Source organism: Dermacentor silvarum, chromosome 10 (genome assembly GCF_013339745.2).
Source record: "Dermacentor silvarum isolate Dsil-2018 chromosome 10, BIME_Dsil_1.4, whole genome shotgun sequence".
NCBI classification, from domain to species: domain Eukaryota; kingdom Metazoa; phylum Arthropoda; class Arachnida; order Ixodida; family Ixodidae; genus Dermacentor; species Dermacentor silvarum.
The window spans coordinates 21527212-21548632 of NC_051163.1; the positions used below are offsets into that span (position 1 = coordinate 21527212).

At 46.0% G+C, this 21421-nt stretch overlaps 1 protein-coding gene across 1 annotated transcript; it reads left to right on the forward strand.

Moving 5' to 3' along the window:
- The first annotated feature begins 3942 nt into the window (after positions 1 to 3942).
- LOC119430917 (sodium- and chloride-dependent glycine transporter 1) lies at positions 3943 to 21403 on the forward strand. Its single transcript, XM_049657492.1, has 9 exons — positions 3943 to 4168; positions 5187 to 5318; positions 6345 to 6517; positions 11291 to 11466; positions 11989 to 12121; positions 12530 to 12667; positions 15117 to 15220; positions 16432 to 16556; positions 21378 to 21403. Exons 1-9 carry the CDS (start codon positions 3943 to 3945, stop codon positions 21401 to 21403), a joined length of 1233 nt encoding a protein of 410 aa, XP_049513449.1.
- The last annotated feature ends 18 nt before the right edge of the window (positions 21404 to 21421 follow it).

A 21421-nucleotide genomic window follows, 5' to 3' on the forward strand; every position in this document is an offset into this window, starting at 1 on the left:
GCCCAGCGCGTTCGCACTCAAACCTCCTTCGAGGGATGACAGTCAGTGGCTCAATTGCACTACAGAGTCTTGTTAACACGAAACTCGGTTAAAGTAAATTCTCACATATGCTGAACAATGTTTTTTACGACAGACCAAATGGGAAAAACTACGTAAATATTGCGCGCTGCGGGAATCATTGTTACGCGAACCATGAGCTCTTAATAAGGAGTCGGGGCCGTGCCAACGACCGGCAACCTGATCACCGAGTGAATCCCGATATACCTAATGATTCAAGTTTCTGAGGGTCTTGAGCACTGGACCATGACCGGCGGCCAGATAGCCAAAGTCAGTAAATTGGATATAACGCGTACGTCACAGCTATCGCTGTTTGACACCACGGAATGTACACACGCCACTGTTATCGCATTATTATCGCAAACTACACAAAGCGCAGTGTGTCGGAGAAAAGTGCGAGATCCAGCTGTGCGGACAAGCCGCTACTGGAAAGCACTGCGCAAACTTGCACGCACAGTGTGGTCGCATGAACTGAAGCCGTTTAGAGGCCTACTCTACTATGACGAACAGCGCTAGACCATCGCTAGACCATGATACACCATCGCTAAACCATCGCTACCATGGCGAACAGCGAGAAAGGAAAACGGAACAGATTCCTTCTCCTGTCGTCAGTCGCGCTGTTCGCCAGGCTATTCAGAAATCAACTAGCACAATTTCGTGCTCTCGCAAATAATACCTGACGGCAGGGCATAGGCGATATGTATAACGTTAAAAGTGGAGTCTATACCACCCGCCTTACGGTTTTACGTCTTTACTGGTGGAAAGCAGCCCGACTGAAGCTGAAAAGGAAACCTCAGCCGGCTCCCGAGAAAGAAAGAGTCGCAGTGGAGCCGAAATTTAGTCCGGGGATGGAATTTGGCACCACAGGCTCTCCTCAGCAGTCAGTGTATATACCTTTTTAGATGACCAGTACGCCATAGTAGAAAGAGAGTGAATTAATTCATTGTCTGACAGAAAGACACATCCCGAGTGTAATTACTTGCACAGGGCCTATCTGGCGCACACAAACACGCACGCATCTTTCCCTTTCGGTGAGATGAACTAGATTAGTGAGGGATCAGATGGAGGAGTTTGCTTCTAGCTGTTTCTCCGTTACCCTATGTAGGGCTAAGATACTGCTTGAAAACTACTTTAAAATGTTTCATGGACACGGAAAAAACGAAAAAGCAACAACAAGAAACAAACAAAACGGATAATGGAGGGGTGCAATGTCATTTGGACAGAATAAACAGTCGTCGTTACGTTTCAATCGTAGCCACATTTGGTAAACGTAAAAAACGGAATTAGCATCAACAATGTTGCAAAAGCCGGGTGAATTCGTGATTGGAAAATGTTTTACTCCGACTTAACATAACAAATTAACAGCAAACCGTTTTAAGCCCCATTGTACCTTGGGGAATGTGTTCACGAAACCGAAAGACCGCACCACTGCGGACGATCAGAGCGGGGTCATCTATAAAATCAGATGCGGGGATTAATTGTGACGCGACTTACATTGGCGAAACGGGCAGAAAAAGGACAACGATGTTGAAAGAACACAAAGGAGACGTTGCCAAGGCCACCCATGCAACGCGTTCAAAGACGGAACTTGTCGAACACTGCTAGACGACTGGGCATAGTTTCGACCTTGACAATCCGACGACACTGGCCCGAGAGCAAAAGTGAGGGAAAATAAAACTCCTGGAATCCTGGTTCATCCGCTGTGGCGCATCGGCGTGCAACACCAACCGTGGCTCTCTACCGTACGCGTTTACAAGGACGTGTGTGATAAGAAGACTGGGACCTCCCCTCATTTGTGTCAGTGCATACTGAAGATTCCAGTTATATAGGTGGCGAAATGTCTATACCTTTTTGTTGTTAATTTGTTACGTTAAGTCCGAGTAAAGCGTTTTTCAATCAGTACTTAACATCCTCAAGGAGATAGTTTTGAAGCAAACATTTCTTCGGCCGAACCAAGCGAATAACATAGGCATCAAAATATATAGTGTTGCGGTTGGTTGTTTGGTTGGTTGGTTGACCCTCAGTGACGTGGCGCAAACTACTCTGCAAGAGCGGTCGAGATATCGAAGGCGGGAGGAGCAGCCAAGAATGTAAAAAGAATTTCGGGGAATATAAACACGAAACGAAACACGAGCTTTGGACAGCTAGTCTACAATCAAGTCATTTCCGCTATCTCCTGACGCCGTATGCGACGCTCAGCGCTTCACAGTTGTTGGGTCTCGGAGAAGGCGGCTTCAGCAGGACCAGTGAAAAGCTAAAAATAAACATCCGTTTTTTTTTTTTTCAATTTCCTGGCAACGACGTCCGATGTGGTCGTAGCTGTCGAGCCACAACATGCAGCGCCGGTTCAAATCGGCGGCCAACATCTGGTGCAGCTTTATGACGACAAAAATAAATACCAAGCGCCCGGATTTACCTATATGAACATGCGCATGCGCGAGGCTGTCACATGGCCACAAGACGCCGGATGTCCCACTGTGTTCCCCCGGATGCTCCCCTCCAAATTCAAGTGCTCAAAGCTGCGTCGGCTGTACCAGCTTGTCTCGACCGTCAATAATTAGTAACGTGGTTACACGTGATTGGGTACTGAAAGAAAGTAATCGAGTTACAATGATCGTTACCTAGCAATAAAAACTACCAAGAATGTATTTGTTGTAAGTAATTAATTACCTGTAGCTTAGGTAAAAGTCTGGTGATGGTTACGTTGGGCTGAGTTTCTCAGTGGCAAAAAGATGACGAAGAGGGGAAGAAGGACCCGGATGGAAGAAGTGCAATCTTCTCTTGTCTCCAAATACTGGCTCATATCCACTACAGGGGATTGGCCAAAAAGCAGGCGGTTTCAAGTATGTTCATTAGAATTAAGACAAAAACTTTATTTGCATAGCAGAGAGTGGCCTTCCACTTTCTTGTTCCCTTCTGCGTCATCTTTTTGCCAGTGTAAAACTGGGCGCAACGTAATCATGAACGTGCACCAGTTAGCCACTTTCGTCACAAAAATAACAATAATGCATTCGCGGATTACAGTCGGGAATATGTACGGCAATCTCTTCAAGTTAATTTACAAGTGAAACAAAATAAACTTCAGTCTTACCGTTGGACGCAGATGATTACAGAGTGCCGACGAGAACGCGTAGTTATAAATTTCGTTGATACCCGCTGACCTCGAAAAAAGTCGCCGGAGTTGCCCTCCGCGGGCTCAGGATCATGATCATCGCTATCATGTTTTCATAGAAGAAGAAGAACGCTACCCGTGATTCGGCTTGTCGTCCTTGAACGTCACTTAAGCAATTTTGTTTTAGCCAGCGACTCCAATTGACTTCGTAAGTACCATTCCCTCGATTATCTTACTCTAGGCGCGGGCACTGCATTCACCCAGCATGCACTAGCAGTGTTAAGATCCGCCGCATTTATTCCGAAAGCCGCCTGTCTTTCTATGAGAGCGAGGTTACAGAAAAAAGTCGCAATTTCGTCATAAAGGTGAAGCATTGATTGCGATAGCAAATTAGTGGACAGCTATATACAAAGTAAGGATAGTAGTTTTATCACCCATATAAACTTGTGAACGTAGGCAGACCAACTAAATTAACAAGCGCGGTATCACGCGCGCACAAGCAAACATGAGCGCATCTCACTCGATGACCGCGGAGTCTCCGGTCAGTCCTCGCCCGGACTGACCTGGAGACTCAATTGAGCCTCTTCGACCCGGCCCGGTGCGTGGCGGCGGCAACTGGAGGCCTGGACTGAGGACTCGCCCTACGGGTCCCATAACCCTATTTTTGCTCATTAATGTTCTTTCTTTCTCTCTCTTCTCTCTCTCTCTCTCTCTCTCTCTTTATGTACCTTAGCTGTCTCTGTTCCTTTCAGAGTAGCACGGAAGTTCCGGCCATGGCCAGTATCCCGCCAGTTGCTGTGCCGGACGGGAAAGCGGGTGATACGGATGAGGAGGAGACCGAGGATGAGGGAGTGAGCAGCTCGGAGGAAGAGGAGCTGCCTGGAGAGGCCCGCGCCACCTGGGGAAACCAATGCGAACTGTTTCTCTCCTGCCTCGGCCTGTCCATGGGCCTGGGGAGCTTCTGGAGAATGCCGTCGCTCGTCCGGGCCAACGGTGGAGGTGCGAGAGACAACACCTGCCGTACTTTCCAGTCTTTAACCAGCAACCATTGCGTACTTCAAAGGGTCGAACATTTCGGCTGAAGAGGTTTTGCACTGGTAGCTCTTACGGGCTCTGCCCTGCTCGAATGACGTATAGGGTGACATTAGAAAAGTACTTCCTCAAATTTTTAGCTAAGGGGAGAGGTGCTTGGTAGAAGTGCGAGGACCAATGCTGACACGCTACCTTGTTGAGCGCGGTTTGTTTGAAGAGAGAGCGAAAAGTCTGGCGAGGCTTTGTGGACGTCATGCACAGTCGGCGTCGAAATTTTACGGACCCCAGCATCTGAGAAAGCATTTCATTTCCGAGTAGTGTGTTACCGTAGCCAGTACAAAACTGCACAATACTGACCAGGGTATATACTGGCAGACAGTGGCGCAGCCAGAAATATTCTTCTGTGAGTGTTACACGCCGCCGGTAAAAAGAAATAAAAAGAAAGAGAGCCCGCGCCCAAACTATATCTTAGTAAATTTAATAAACTTGAAGGGTTAGTTGTTCCGTTCACTGTAATATATTTATCTATAGCGACGGCTATAGGAGATTGAGAATCGCTGACTAGTTAGTTGTTAATACGTTAGGTAGTTAGCAGTACGATGAATAGTTTGGCTATTTGGTATTCCATCATTGGGAAACTAAAGCACTACGACAACGAAACATGAAGAGGAGAGGACTTGTATGTGTCCTCGGGCGCTTGCATGTGCATGTCCTCTTATTCTTCGTGTTTCATGTCCTCTTAATCTTCGTGTTTCATTGCCGCAGTGTTCTCGCTTTACCGGTGTTCGTTGGTTGGTTGGTTGGTTAGCTAGTTATAATTGTTGTTTAGATGGGTGGTGGAAGGCATCCAACTTCGTACCTAAACGTACGGTCAACGAAACTTACGATGATATCGGGATGTCCCTGCCGAGCAGAAATGTAGCCACCATGTATCCCGGCGCAGTAGGGACGCGTTTCTACAGTGGATAAATTTTGCCGTGTGCAGCCGCCTTTCTGGTCTCGTACGTGGTGGTGTCGCTGACCGTGGCCAAGCCGGTGTTCTTCATGGAGCTCTTCCTGGGACAGTTCTCCAGCCAGGGTTCCGTCGGCGTCTGGCGGTGCGCGCCCATCGGCAAAGGTGCGCATGTGGGTGCGCAGTAGCTGCTTAATCTGGGCTTTCCCGCGCATGAGATGCAGAAGACAACGAGGACGAACACCGACACAACGACAACGTGTTTACCATGGCCTCCTGTATTATGTTTTTTTTTCTTTTTTTTTTTGTGCCCGCCCAGTGATGCCACTTAGAGGGCGCCATTGTCAAAGTAGTTGTCATTGTTAGTAGATTATCATAGTTTGTAGATGATCTACGATTATCGTAGATCAAAGCCAGCGGCGCGCGTCCTTCGCTGTGATTGGTTGGCCTATTGAGCTAGCAGGTTGGCCTATTCAGTTAGCAGGCCTATCAGGTTCGCAAAGAAAAGCTTCGCTCTAAAGAGAACTTGGTGCTATTGCCTGTATTGGGCCAAACTCGCATTGATTTATATGAATACAGTTTCGCGCCAAGATTGCTAGTGTGAAATCTATAGCGCTACGTACACAGCGCTTCATCTGGTAAGTTGCCTATACTCGGTGGCAGCGTAAAGATTCAGTACAAGCTCCGCCCCCAAAAACCACACTCCTCCGAGCCTCCGCGCTACAAAGCATAATCCCCTAGACACGCCCACATTGAAAGAAGTTCGTCCCCACCGTGACGTCATGGCAATGAGCGAACATAGTTGGTTGGCGCATCTATACGAATTCTGTTCGAGTTGAACAGCGGTGTATATATTTGCCACTGCATTCTTAGGGTGTCACCGCCTTAAAGAGTCAGTTAAGAGGCCCTCCATCAATTGAGGTTATTATTTTCGTAAATATACATTAATGGTAAACAGTTAAAAGGGATGACTGAACAGAGATAAAATCTCGCTTTAGACCTGTCTAGCACATTCTGTAAAAGCTCCGCGTGTATTTCTTTGTTGAGAAAGTTGACTGTATAGAGGACAAAAGCAATGCCAAGTCGATAGATCGGTCGATTATATCGTGCAGTCGACTTTCTCGTTCAGTAGGCCTAGCGCGCAACTTTCAAGGCCTGTCCGTTCCCATCACCGTGACGCGCCTGCTGCAGGCATCGGCATCTGCATGTGCTACGTGAGCCTGCTGATCAGCACGTACTTCGTGTGCTTCACGGCGCACGCCATGCTGTTCGCGTGGAAGTCGCTCAGCGATCGGCTGCCGTGGGCCACGTGCGACGAGACGTGGGGCGCCGACGCCGCCTGCTTCGTGCGCCAGCCGGGAATGGTGAGCGCGGTTGCATCCTCCACAAGCGGTCCACGCGCCCCATTTGTATCTGGTGTTCGTTTTAATGTTAATTGTGTACTTATGAAATAAAAAGAAAACAAGAAGAATGCGCAGTTTCGCCCGAAGGGTGAGTCATTCCAAGCGATATAACAAAGTATAGCGTTGGGCTCGACCTCCGCGCACGGTGTTCTAACCACGCGCGGATGCGACACGGCGCGACGTCGCACGCGAGGCGACTGCGGCGGCGCACCAGGAACAGCGCCCCTTGGGAGATAGCAGGCGTCTCACGACGCTGGTACGATGAAGGACGGCGGTAGCGGCGTTCCCGACGCCGCATCGCGATGGTGCGCGAGATGAGACCGACGGTAAACTGTCGGCGTTCGTCAGCGTCCAATGATTGAATTACGTATACCTAGTGTGACGTAGCAGGGCGGACATAACGTCAAGGAACGGTGACCGAGTGACGCCAGCATTCGCGACCCAGTCTGGCCGCTCCCGGTTGGGCCCCTTTCTGAAATTAAACTTGTTACACTTAGCTTTCCGTTTAATTACACTTAATTGCGCTTAGCTTGACGCTTACTTTCCGTTCAGCTCATACCAGTGTATATGTATCACTGTGTGGTATGCACGCAGCTGCTAAGCTGGGAGGCTAACAGGTGTGCGCGCGACGTTCACGCCAGCAGTGGAAGCCAGAACGCTGCCCTGGCTCTTGCAGAGCCCGTTAAGCAAAGCGGGACCATGCGTGTCCACTTGTCTTCGTCATTTTGTTGCGATAGCAACTATATGGACTGTCCAAGCGAATTTTCGCCGTCGGCGTTGCCGTGAGGCTCCTCATATATTTAGGTATACGCATGCTATACGCTTATCCATGCCGTACTTGCGGGTTATCATCATCAGCCTATATTTTATGTCCACTGCAGGACGAAGGCCTCTCCCTGCGATCTCCAATTACCCCTGTCTTGCGATAGCTGATTCCAACTTGCGCCTGGAAATTTCCGAACTTCGACACCCCACCTAGTTTTCTGCCGTCCTCGACTGCGCTTCCCATGGTACCCATTCTGTAACTCTAATGGTCCACCGGTTATCCCACCTACGCATTACATGGCCTGCCCAGCTCCATTTCTTCCGCTTAATGTCAACTAGAATATCGGCTATCCTCGTTTGTTCTGTGATACACACAGCTCTCTTCCCGTCTCTTAACGTTAAGCCTATTTTTCGTTCCATCGCTCTTTGTGCGGCCTTTAACTTGTTCTCGAGCTTCTTTGTTAACCTCCAAGTTTCTGTCCCATATATATTCGCACCGGTAGAATGCGATGATTGTACACTTTTCTTTTCAACGACAGTGGTGAGCTCCCAGCGGGTTATATTGCAAAACTGTTCTGGCACTAAAGTTGACAATACCATGTCTTACGTTCTTGACTAAATTCTTTCTCAAAATTATGAGAAACAAATGTCATGAAACATTGCATTCGCAGCGCATGCCTTTTATCTTAAATATTCTCAGACTAATAAGTATTACTGGACACGTTAATAAAATAATAATAATAATAATAATAATAATAATAATAATAATAATAATAATAATAATAATAATAATAATAATAATAATAATAATAATAAGACATTAAAGCATAATGCCGGACACGCTAAAACTCTCTAATAGAGAGCTTTAGCGTGCCCGGAATTCTGGCAAGCGCTGGCTGACCGGACGTTTTGCCAGATCGGCGGTGACGCAAACGTGAGCGGCAAACAGAGCGCCAGCCACCTGGTGGCACAGAGCTCAACCAGACAAACAGAGTTAATGCAGCAGTAACCAAGTGGATTTTACTTTGCTGCTGGTGTAAAACTTTCGGCGATGTTTGATGTTTGTAGAGGGACCAATGATATAGAAAAGGTGTATGCATAGAGGAGCATACGACGCAAAATACAGTGGCGTAAGGGTGGCTGTTATTCGCCCGCTCCTTTCCTGCATCTTTGGCCTAATGCAAATCGGCGCGTGCTGTACGTACTCTCGTGTGCACGTGCTCAATTCAGCTGCATAGCAGCGTCTATAGTCAGAAAACTCCAGAAGGGTTTGCAAAAAAAGTAATAATAAAGCTTCAGTTTATTGATTGATTGATTGATTGATTGATTGATTGATTGATTGATTGATTGATTGATTCATTCATTCATTCATTCATTCATTCATTTTCTCTCAAGTGCACAGAGCTTTACAGAGTTGAGTGGGACACATAAATAACAAACAAAATATCAAATGTAATAACAAGTACAATGCTAATAACATCTACAATACATAGGAGGAGGCAATGTTAAGCTAACACAACGGAAAGTTCGAATGAAGGTACAGTGGCGAAGAACAGCGTATAAACGAAAAAAAAAAAAACACTTCATGCGTCATCAAATAAGCAATTGTGTATGGTTGCGCAATATAGGTCATTGTCCGAAATGGGAACGGTATCGAAGGGTAGGTGGTTCCAGTCAGCGCCTCCTCTACTCTGAGATGCCTGGCACGTCGGCCGCGCTCCTATTGTTCGTCCGGGACCGCTGTGTTTCTCCGGTTTTCCGTGAGGTGGCGCTAACTTCTGACACTACGCACCGCTTGCTCCGCATAGAAAGTCACTGCTCCGGTCCCTCTCCGAAGGTTTGCAGTGCTGAACGGTGAAAAAAAATTGTGCTTCAAGATTTGCAAAGCTCAGCAGAGTGAAATTAGGTAGTTTTGAAGACGAAATGAGAAAGTAAATGAAGTAAAATAAAAAAAAATGTCACAGTTTCGCCCTAAGGGCGAAGCAATGAATGCGATAGCAACATAGCAATGTCATACGAAGTAAGGTGAGCGGCTTTGGTAGCAACAACACGCAGAACTGTTGTCGACGCCATCGGCGTTTTGCCCGCGTTAGCTCAAAATGCGTGCGGCGTTGGTGACTGTTGCTGGAGCCTCTCATATAAATAGGCACTTGGTGCCGCAGCTAAACGTCGCGTTCCTTCCTTTCCCCTCCCCCACGGCCTCTCGCGCGTCTGAAGAAGGCGCGTTTGCTCTACATATATGGTGATTGTAAAGGAGAAACGAGACGCCTAATTCTGCAGCCCTTAAGCGAGCACGGCGCAGAACGCGCGTTTGTTCTCCGCCGTGCGTTCACTCCCCGTGAAAGACGCGCCCCTCGCGCCCTTTCACTCGCACATACAGCGTTCGGCGCGCGGCGACGATTTCATCTCCAAATGACGTCATACGGAACCTCACGGCGACGGCGACGGCGACGGCGACGGCAGAAATCTGCTTTTGAGTGTCCATATAATTGCTATCGCAATAATAACTGTTTATTTACTGCAGCAGAAGTGCAGGCTAAATATTCTTTGCTAAAAGGGCATGTTGCAGATAACGCATAATTACAATTATTGATTCAATATGAAAAAAGACAAAAAGCATGAATGCAAAGCGAGATCAAATATGGGCTCATGCACATAATGCTAAGTAAATTATGAACACAGAAGAAAAAGATATGTAAACATTTTATGGCAGGAATAAGTATGACACTGTTTATGCATATTAGCAGCAGTCCCACCTATGAAGAAAAATGCAAAAGATTGACAGTTAATAGACGTGCAAAACAGGAAATGACTTTGCTATCACAAACAAGGGTAGGGAAATGAGGGGGTTCGTTATGCCATATATACATATTAAGGAAGCCAACAATTATTGAAAGCAAGGAATAGGGAAGAAAGGTTCCCCAATTCATAACACTGTTATCATAGTTTTTCATGCCTGCAGTCCGATAAAATCACTTCACTAAACAAACAAAGAACATCAAAGTCTACATTTATTAGATGCAGATATCGGCTTCATACATTTTCTTCATATGAGCTGTACAAAAGCCTCCCATGGTCATCGTTGCAGCTTTCACGTTTCAACACAGGCAAGACTGCGATTACACTCACGCTGCGCTACAAACACTGATCCATAGGTTTCAGGAGAGATTTTCGGTTTGATAGCATTCCACATATTTCTTCAGACCACAAAGAACTAATGAGTTCTACTGTCGGGTAGTAGAGGCCACCCCTATCTTGGTGGGAAATCAACCCATCCATAACAGAGTTTCTCTTTGCCTTCTTAACTAAAGCCACACAGTTCTCACACGCAATTTTTTCACTAACTACGCGAGATATACAAGACAGAAAAGCCAGGGAGCTTCTTGCGCTGGCTTGACATGCAAAAGGGCACGCAGCAATACCGTGTGGCTGGGCTTCAACTGCGGTTATTAGGCCGAGCAATGAAGCGGCAAGACAAACGATAAAAAGCAGCACGTCGGGCGCCGAGAAAAATTAAGACCTAGAACGTTAATCCTGACTCCGAATGGGCTACCACCGATAATGCGCGGGCACTAGCAGTGCCGGTGGGGCGCACGATAGTGTCAGAACACAGCGCCGCTGCGCGGCTGCGGCGCGCGTAAACAGGAGAGGGTTGAGCGGGGGCTTCGGCGCTGACGTGCCAGGCATCCTAGTAAAGGAGGCGTTGTTCCAGTCAATGGACGTGCGTGGGATGAAAGAATTAAAAAAAAAAAAAAAAAAAAGTGTTAGTGCGATAAGAAGTAAGGTGTACCTTGTGGTGATCTATGCGGGGGACAGAACGATAAGACGCGGTCGTAACAAAATGAAAACACCCGGCACAATATAGACGGGGTCGCTATTTCGGATCGATAGCTCTTCTGTGCCAAGGGCACGTAGCAACGCCGTTAAGAAATAGTTAAGACGAGACGAGGAAAGCGCGCGAAAGCGCAGGTGCCCTGCAAGGACGTCACGCGTTGGTTGGCCGAGCACTACGCGCACGCCAACCTGACCGAGGGTCGCGAGGTGGAGTACGAGGACCTGGTCTTCTACGTGCCCGACGACGTGTACAAGAACAAGTCCGACGGATGCCAGTACGGCACCAACACGGCCGCCGAGCAGTTTTACTTGTGAGTCGGTCGCACGCTCTATCGTGCGCATATACGCATTCGCTGTGCTTTGCCAAGCCTCGCGGATTGGGTCGGTGAGATAGAGAATCCTGCGCGCCTCAACTGTATGCACGTTGTCAGTGCCGAATCTCGCGATTTGTTCTCAACTCTTGTGTCAGAGAGCTTGCAAGGATAGCGTTTGGGTTGTGTTAGCGTGTTGCACCAAGCGTAGCGTCATAGTACGGGTAGGTAGCGTAGCTAAACAAGTCGAATTATACTTCACATTTCAATATTCGCACCTTGTTTCAACATGCAATCTAACCATGCCTCTAAAGCAGACGTCCTCCGTCACTAGCAGTCATCTAACTTGATTCTTAATCGTTTTTAATAAGGGTAGACCTAGAAGTTCGCATTTCTGGTTTACCTTACCTGCTTGGCGTAATTTGTATTTTATTTGTGTGTGTCTGTGTGTGTGCGTGTGTGTGCGTGTGTGCGTGTGTGTGTCAGTTGCATAAACGTGCCGCGTATGGTGACTTATTGCAGCCGTCACATCCTGGGCTTGAGCGAGAGCGTGAGCATGACTGGCAACTTCCGCATCGACATCCTTGTCTGCATCGGCATCTGCTGGATTGTCTTTTACTTGACCACCGCCAGGGGCATACGCCTGTCTAGGAAGGTGCGACCCCAATACGCATCTAGACAGTACAGTGATTTGAAACTATCAGTAAATGGACTATTGATACTTCGATAGATTTTTCTAAACTACTGATAGAGTAATAAAAGACTACAGATACTAGTATTGGCTTAGGAGGCGATGTACTGGGACTTGCGTCATTTCCGCTAATCACCAGGTGATTTCCGCATCGTCGGCAAGGTCTTCTGCTCTATGTCGTCTGCTTATGTGCTGTTTAAAGGCAGCTAATACCAAAATTAGACGATTATCATCCCTGTAGCTTTGCCGCGATTGCTTTGGTAGTATGCGCTTATTCATTTTATTACTTACTTAGCGAAAGCAAAATTTCGTTGCAACTATAGCCTTCAACTTTTACCTTCGCACACGGCGTCTGCTTCTGCGGCTGCGCAGGTCGTCTACGTGACGTCACTTGTGTCGTACACGCTACTGTCGGTTCTCCTGTTACGCGGACTGGTGCGGTTGCCCGGGGCCGACTTCGGCATCCACTACATGCTCAAGCCGGAGTGGAGCAAGCTACTCAACATCAGGGTTTGCATACCTTGGACTCGTTTGTCGTACGAATTTGCGTACCGTAGTTTTGGCTAAGCTACGCTGCATACGTCACCAGAGCGAGTCAAATAAGATGGGCAACACTCTGTGAATCTGAACCAGTTGGTACGTAGACACGGATGCGTGTCAGCTGAATTCGCGAAACGGGTAAAAAGGCGAACAAACGACTCACGCTGCTGACTATATCAACTGTATTTTATTCAGGGCGAAACTTACACGTATCTATCAAAGGGTTAGGAGCGGCTATCAATATATCAACTGGCCGGTATTCGAAAAACGTCTTTGTTAACTTTCTTTCTCGTGAATCCTGGCTTTACGAGAACGGAAAGTTGGAAGTTTGTACGACATTGTGGTTGGCTAAACAGCGCGAAATCAAACGAAAACGCGAGACAAGAGGTTCTAGGAACAAGTTAAGTTCTAGACTCAAGTTTAAACACAAGTTCGAAGTTAGCGTTTGTCTGGTGCGCTGGTCTCCTGCTTTTGTTTGTTTCCGCACTGTTCAATCAGCCATGAACTCCAGTCTTTCGAGGGTGTTCAATCAATCAATCAATCAATCTGTCAAAAAATAAATCAATCAAAGCTTTAATTATCAGCGTATCAATTAACACTCTACAAAACTAGACGAACCGATAGCCCAAAGGCCGTATTGCCTCTTCGATGCACGTACGTATATCAATTTCAGTTTCAGTTTATTTCAGTTTCACTTTCCCTTTTCGTTGCAAATATTCGTTTTATACTCATTTGGAGAACAGGCCAATTTACGCCAAATAAAAAATAAACCAAGGAAAACCAGGGACTAAAGGTGCTTGTCTGCACCTGTCCTCGATATTTTGTACTCTCAAACAACAACGGTTACATAATACCATCGTGTCACAAAATTAAAAAGTCAGCGGAATATAAATTGTGATGCACTCTAGCCAAATCAACTTAAATACCTCGACAAAATATACATAAACAACAAACAGGAAATGGTTTTACCAAGAGGTAGACGGAATTCTTCAAGAGATCGCATAACTAAACAGCATTCTATAAGCAATTAGTTAAAGAACACCCATTAGCCGTTTGCTGTGTAAACTTAAATACACAGGAAAAACTGAGCCTGACATCAAGAAAAAGAAAGAAAGAAAAGTGTCAAGTTTTGTATTACCTGCATTCTAAGCCCTGAAAAAAAGAATACCAAGAGCAGGATTGGTCCGTTAACCGATCTCTATAAAGTACCTTTCTGAAATGACTTATGGACTGTGCTTGCTGAATTTAAGTTTCAATATTTCTGTTATCGTTCAAGAAAGCAGGAATCAAGAAGTTAAGGCTCTGTCTCGCCATAATTTGTGCTTAGTTTTGGCAATCACTAACACACTTTTCTGAGCTGACAACTCTGTTTATCATGAGGTACGTTTTTCAAATATTTGTGGATCTATTTTAACCTCAGTATAAATGTATGTCGCGAGTCTGCATGTGTGTTAGTTTGCTTACTAAGAGCAATTTGTAACGATAACGGAAATGTTTTAGTAGAGTCCGTGTTTCGCAAACATTCAAGCGCACTGGATAGACTTTTTTTGCAACGTCACTAGCCTTTTGTTCGCTAGTACTCGTAGTTCTGCCCCATGTGAGAATACAATACAGTGTATGTGATTCTATCAAAGAAAAATATAGATTTGGCCTGAACCCAACTCTTATTTGGCGTCTCATCTTTGCCAAAGCATATATTATGCGTTACAGCTTCAGGTTTAAATGACTAACCTGTTTATTCCAAGATAAACGTTCATGCAAAACAACACCGAAAATCTTATACTGTTCGTGCGTTCTATTTTAAGGTTACAGAAATAAGACTGCAAAGATTAACTCGCGTGGCTTCGAGACCTAAAAATGACGTACTTTGTTTTATGGACATTTTATGGGAGCTCGTTTAGATCTAACCACTTTCACAACTCTCTTAACCACCGATTTGCTTTTATCCCCGTGTTAATAAATACAACGCTAGATAAGAAAGCATTCATGTCATACGCGTACACATTGTTAGTGAGATACTAGTGATATCACTTATATAAAGCAAGAAGAAAAGCGGTCCTAAAATAGAGTCCTTTGTTAGCTTGGGCGATGACAAACACAGTGTACATATTGTTTAGGATTTTGCAGATAGCTTCTAATCAGGTTAAGCGCGCACCCTATAATTCCGTAAGAAGACAGCTCACTGAAAAGTGCTTCGTGTTTGACTGAATAGAAGGCCTTTCTTAGGCCCAGAGATATTACCATTGTATACAAATTTTCTTCGACATTTTTTATTACCACTTCCTTTGTATTCAATAGGGCATCTGTAGTAATTTTGCTATAGCAGCTTTGGTGTTGAGGGGCAGTTCATTCCCAATCCGTTGTTTTCTGCGTCACTCACTCAGTGAAGCGGCGCGCGCACGCGCACTGGACCGCGCAGGTGTGGTACGAGGCGATGCAGCACAGCCTCCTGAGCGGCGGAGTCTCCACTGGCGTCATCATCAACGTGGGCAGCTTCAACCAATTCTCCAGCGGAACCTACACGTGAGCGCAATGCCTTTCTGGAAGGCGACGTATAGGCGAGCGATGGTTGAACTTGTTCACCGCCCTCTGAAGAATCTACTTATGCAGTCTGTAGAAAGTATTAAAGCGAAAGCTTTAAGGGCACCGTTAGCGAGAAAATCCGGCGTTGACCGTGCGTTGACCGTGAGCGAAAATTTTCTACCAATCACAGCACGGCGAACGCCGCTCGGTTCCTTGCAGCACCACCAGATGGCGCTTGCCTCTGCGCATGGAGGCCATTACCATTAATGGTAATGGCCATTACTGGGAGAGTTTCCAGTAATGGTTCAAAAAGTTTGATGCTTGGAATTCTTTGTAGTTGTGTGTATTCTCAAAAATAAAGGTAGGGCATTAGGAAAAATAATAACAAGAGCTTAGGGGCGCATAGCCACCACCCATTCAAAGGGAGCCGCATAGCATCTATCCAGCATCCATACATCCATCCGCGGCAGCGGCGGTGCCGGCCGTGCGGGGGAAAGAAAGAAAAAGAACCCGATAGCTCGCCTTCGTGCATAGCGCTCGCTTCAAGCGCTTCCCGGTAAAGGTTACGGTTGCATAAGCTGCAGTTGCCGGGAAGCGTGAGAAGCAGTCAGGGACCTTTGAATGCTATCGCGTTCTACTCTTAATGCGAAGCTTAAGTGTCTCCTAAATTTTATATGGGTATTCCTTGAAGTCAGCACTTTACAAACACGCCGTAGACTGGCGTTAGACTTTGTATTGACTATAACGTCTGTAAACCTTTTTAGACAGTCTCTAGGAAGTATATAAACATATAATCTTAGAAGTCTACACTTTACAGACTATGTGGACTGGCTTTAAATTTTTCGTTGACTACAGTTTATAAACCCTTCTCCAAACAACACGTTTGTTAGTCTACGGACCAGAATTGGCCAAGTCGCTTTTAACGGACGTCAATGAAGAAGCAGACGAAGACGCGTCAATCCGCGGGCCGGAGCCTGTGCTTTCTTTTGTCTTATGCTGTGCTGACGGTTGGAGACTCGGACTGAACGCCTGTATCAACGAAAGGTCGGCTGTCTTTTTGGCACGTGACAATATAAAGCCATAAAGACAGCTATATAAGAAGGCAAAGGTTATATATATTGACAAGCGAAAACAGCGACGTCATTCCGAGCGGAGCCCACAACAGGCTGCATATCGCGGCGAACAAACGCCGTGTTAACCGTCCTTCGCAGTGTGGTTGCGGGCGTGGCCCTGGCCGAAGTGGTGTTGGGTCTGTTCAGCGGCGCCGTGGTCTTCTCGGTGCTGGGCAGTCAGTCCGAGCGGCTGGACACGCCCATCGAGGAACTAGCACGCCACGGTCAGTACGAATCCCTCATTCGAGTGCGCACTTTTTTATGTGTAATTTGTGTGGGTGACCACAGCGTCCACGCGAATGGAGGAGGGAAAGAATTGGGAGGCAGCGTTGCGCCGCGCGATTGGAGCCAAACGAGTCGGCCGAACACGTGATCGTCACTTTGAAGCGCGCGGTAGGTTTTAGTGCTGCCGCACTGAAGAAGGCAGAGATGCTGCAGGGCAGCCGAACAAGTACGCGTCGAATAATAAATAACCGGGAAACACACATTCTTGGCCAGACTAAATCTAGTCTTAGAGATCACGTGTTGGACTTAAACGCGAGTGAAAAAGCGGAGACAATGGCTTCTCGGAGAGTTCGTTTTCCAAGGCTGGCTTCATGACGTGATGATGCCTCATAGTTTATTTTATTCCGCCAAGTTCAGACGCGAGTGTCGGCTCTGAGCTCCTCGTCGACCTGTTAAAGATGATGATAATGATGATGATGATGATTTCAAATGTCATCCCCTTTTAATCGGCGGGGCAACAAATAGTCACCTATAGCCTGTGTGAGCTTCTTATGCGTTACCATATCCTAATCTAAAATAAAGAAGGGAGATCAGAGATGGAGTAGCACACTGAGGTGTAAAAGTTGCAAACAGAGATACTGCCGAGGATGATAAGACCGCCTCTGACGAAGGTAGGCCCACTATCGAAACACAGGCCAGCCTTTCCGAGGCACCCTTATTCCTGTCTGTACCTTTTATACCACAATATCGTAATTTATTACTCTGTTTATCTCTGCCTTATCTCGTTAAGTTACCCGTGTCTGTTATTATCCCGTTGCCGTCTCTTTCCTGTTGCATGTCCACTAATACTAAAAAACAATATCGTCCTTATTTTCACCTATCAAATGCTCCCCATCAGTTTTGAACGCTAGCGCTTCCTACGGTTTTTGCTGGGTGTATATCTTCGCATCGTTAGAGTGGGGTTGAAGATTAATATGCAGAAGACAAAGATAATGTTCAATAGCCTGGCAAGGGAACAAGAATTCAGGATCGCCAATCAGCCTCTATAGTCTGTAAAGGAGTACGTTTATCTAGGTCAATTACTCACAGGGGACCCTGATCACGAGAAAGAAATTTACAGAAGAATAAAATTGAGTTGGAGTGCTTACGGCAGGCATTGCCAAATCCTGACTGGGAGCTTACCACTGTCGTTGAAAAGAAAAGTGTACAATCATTGCATTCTACCGGTGCTAACATATGGGGCAGAAACTTGGAGGTTAACAAAGAAGCTCGAGAACAAGTTAAGGACCGCACAAAGAGCGATAGAACGAAAAATGTTAGGCCTCGCCTTAAGAGACAAGAAGAGAGCGGTGTGGATCAGAGAGCAAGCGGGTATAGCCGATATTCTAGTTGACATTAGACAGTTTTAGTTTAGCGTGGTTACCGGAATAGCGGGCGTACCGCAATAGCGGGATCGAAATGCGCATGCGCAGAACGCTAGACGACCCATACCGTTTACCGTGCGCACGCTATTTCTCAGAGTTAACGTTACCGTGTTAGCGTGTTTACGTAGTTTACATAAAAAAATGGCGGCGGTCCCGGTCGCCCGCTTCGAACTGAATTTGGCGTTGTTTTGTAGAATTCACTTCGTTCGTAGCAAGTGACTGCGTAAACGGCTTTTGCTTAGTCTCGTGCCGCTTCGCCGAGATAGTGTTATGGCTAATCTTGAGGAATTTTCGAGATCTCTTCTCGTTTCGAACGCGCCTAAGCCTAACGAGAGAAATATGATGATGATTGATGATGATTTATTGGCATCCCCTTTGAAACGGGGTGGCGACAAATAGTCACCTAGCCTGCTTGATTTAATCAGGTATACTACACATGTTCTTTATCTAGCATTTTTGTATACCTTTTTCAAAAATTTAGCTTGTACCGCTGCCTATGATTTTAAGAGATCAGGTCGTATCCATCTTTTCCCTGCTTTTTTTCCACCAGTACTCTAATCGTCTCTTGCTGATCTCTACGGCTGATCTGTTTATGTTTCCTTCCACTTTAAACCCAAGCGCTTCTGGGAGTTGCACGTTACCTACGGTTCTCGCTGGGTGGATCCCGTCGCATTCCATTAGGATGTGCTGAGTGGTCTCTGGATCTTTACTGCAGAATACACATGTCTCATCTAGTTCCGAATATTTGTTCCGATATGTTTTCGTCCTTAGGCAACCGGCTCGAGCCTCAAATAGCAAGGCACTGCCCTTTGTGTTATCGTACAGATTTTCCCTTCTAATTTCTTTCTTCTCATTCTTGTAAATCTCCATTGTCCTTTTCGTTTCCATTCTTTGCATCCAATTCACGGTCTCTATTTCTCTCACTTTCTTTCTGATGACCCCTGGTTGTCTATTTACAGTTTGGATTATCCTGTACTTGGTTGCCAACTTCCTTGACCTCTTCCTCCATTCTGTGTCCACGCTTTTCATGTAGAGATACTTGTGCACTTTAGCCGCCCATTTATTTTCATCCATGTTCCTGAGCCTTTCTTCAAAACTAATTTTGCTTTGTGCTTCTCTGACTTCAAAAGAGGCCCAACCCATGTCTCCATGCACTGCCTCATTTGTCGTATTACCGTGTGCTCCCAAAGCCAACCGGCCTACTGATCTTTGGTTAACTTCCAAACCCGCCAATATATCCGATTTTAAGCATATAATGGCATTTGCGAATGTTAGCGCTGGCACCATTACTCCTTTCCAGATTCCACGCACCACCTCATACTTATTGTGGCCCCACAGTGCTCTGTGTTTCATTAATGCTGCATTCCGCTTCCCCTTTATTTTCAGATGATCTTGGTGGTTGCTTGAGTAATTCTTTCCTTCGTTTATGTGTACGCCGAGGTACTTATATTGCTTCACTATGGGTATTACTTGCTGTTGAATTGACACCACGAAGTTACTCGTGTGTTCATTAAAGATCATAATCCCTGATTTCTCTGTGCTAAACTTAAGGCCTAGATTTGTCGCTGCGTTCCCACAGATATTCGCAAGTATCTGTAAATCTTTTTTATTGTCCGCTAGTAGCACAATGTCGTCTGCGTACATCAATCCAGGAACCTTCTGTTGCACCATTTGTCCATTACGCATGTAGGATAAATCAAAACCTAATTCGCTGTTTTCCAGTCGTCTTTCTATGCCCTTGACGTAAAGAGTGAACAACAATGGTGACAGAGGGCATCCTTGCTTCAATCCTTGGTGAATTCCCACCATTTCATTTCCTTTTCGGCCTTCCCATGCCACTTGTACTTGGTTGTCTCGATATATCTCCCTCAGCAGCTCCACGAAATCGTCATCTATGCCTTCGTATTGAAGAATATCCCACAACAATTCCCTGTCTACGTTGTCATAAGCTCCTTTAATATCTAGAAATGCTACCCATAAAGGTCTTTTCTGAGCTACTGAAATCTCTATGCACTGAGTTAGTACAAACATATTGTCTTCTAAGCGTCTGCCTGGCCTGAACCCATTCTGTAGTTCCCCCAATGATGATGATGATGATGATTTATTGGCATCCCCTTTGAAACGGGGTGGCGACAAATAGTCACCTAGCCTGCTTGATTTAATCAGGTATACTACACATGTTCTTTATCTCGCATTTTTGTATACCTTTTTCAAAAATTTTTCTTGTACCGCTGCCTATGATTTTAGGAGATCAGGTCGTATCCATCTTTTCCCTGTTTTTTTTTCCACCAGTACTCTAATCGTCTCTTGCTGATCTCTACGGCTGATCTGTTTACTCCGAGATGCGAGCGCCACCTGTCGGTAAAGTCTGGACTTACTAGATAGGCGCGACGATTGCATATGGCCTCTGAGATGGGAACATTTCGGAGGCTATGGTAGACAGCTTGTACTGCTTCTCTGCTTCGCTGCAGATCGGCGGACAGTGGGAAGTAAAAATACAACGCTCTCCTGGCTTCCATTGCGCTGCCTCTAGCACTATCCGGACGCACACACACATAGACTTAGGTGCCCTATGTATGCGAAATTCAAAGCGTAATGGAATAGCGTCCCGCATGTAAACTACGCGATCACGCTATACTAAAACTCTCTTTCTGCAAAGTTCGTTTGCGGAACGGTAACGCTATTTCCCTTAACCCCGCTATTACGCTAACGTTAAACTAAAACTGTCTATTGAGGAAAAAGTGGAGCTGGGCAGGCCATGTAATGGGTAGTGTAGATAACCGGACGACCATTATAGTTACCGAATGATTACCAGGGGAAGGGAAGCGCAGTCGAGGACGGCAGAAAATATGTGTGTTGATGAAATTAGGAAATTCGCAGACGCAAGTTGGAATCAGCTAGCGCAAGACAAGGGTAATCGGAGATTGCAGGGAGAGGCCTTCGTACTGCAGTGGACATAAAATAGGCTGATGATGACGATACATTTTCGCATTCATTTACAATCAATTTGAAAGACTAATGAACGCAAACCGAAGACGAAGACAGGGATACTCGCACGCACCACGCAAGCACAAGCGACGTTTGCTCCGCTGTCCAAATATTTCTTATGCAATCCAACCGAATGACCTGCGAAATTCTATCTTTTTGTTTTTCTGTATCTTTAAATTAATTATTATTCATTCGATCTGACTTTACTGATTTCATTTTAACAGATAATTTTACGTTCTACAGCGCTAGGTCCATAGATATTGGGAAATTCATTCTTCATTGTCAATTGGAATAACCCATCCATTTCTTGGTCAATCCACCATAATCGGTAGGGGCCACATACTTGATAGGATACAACAACAGCAGCTCAATCATTCCGGACTGGTCTCATCGTGTCTCTCTCGACAGCCCTTATCTCGTCTCTGCTCGGATAAGCGATTCATCCCGAATCC

Excerpts from the sequence above, each read along its gene's own strand:
- LOC119430917 (XM_049657492.1), top strand. The coding sequence starts at position 3,943 with ATGGCCAGTATCCCGCCAGTTGCTGTGCCGGACGGGAAAGCGGGTGAT. Across the intron at positions 12,122-12,529 it reads GCATACGCCTGTCTAGGAAG|GTCGTCTACGTGACGTCACT; the intron begins GTGCGACCCCAA and ends GCGGCTGCGCAG. Across the intron at positions 12,668-15,116 it reads GCAAGCTACTCAACATCAGG|GTGTGGTACGAGGCGATGCA; the intron begins GTTTGCATACCT and ends TGGACCGCGCAG.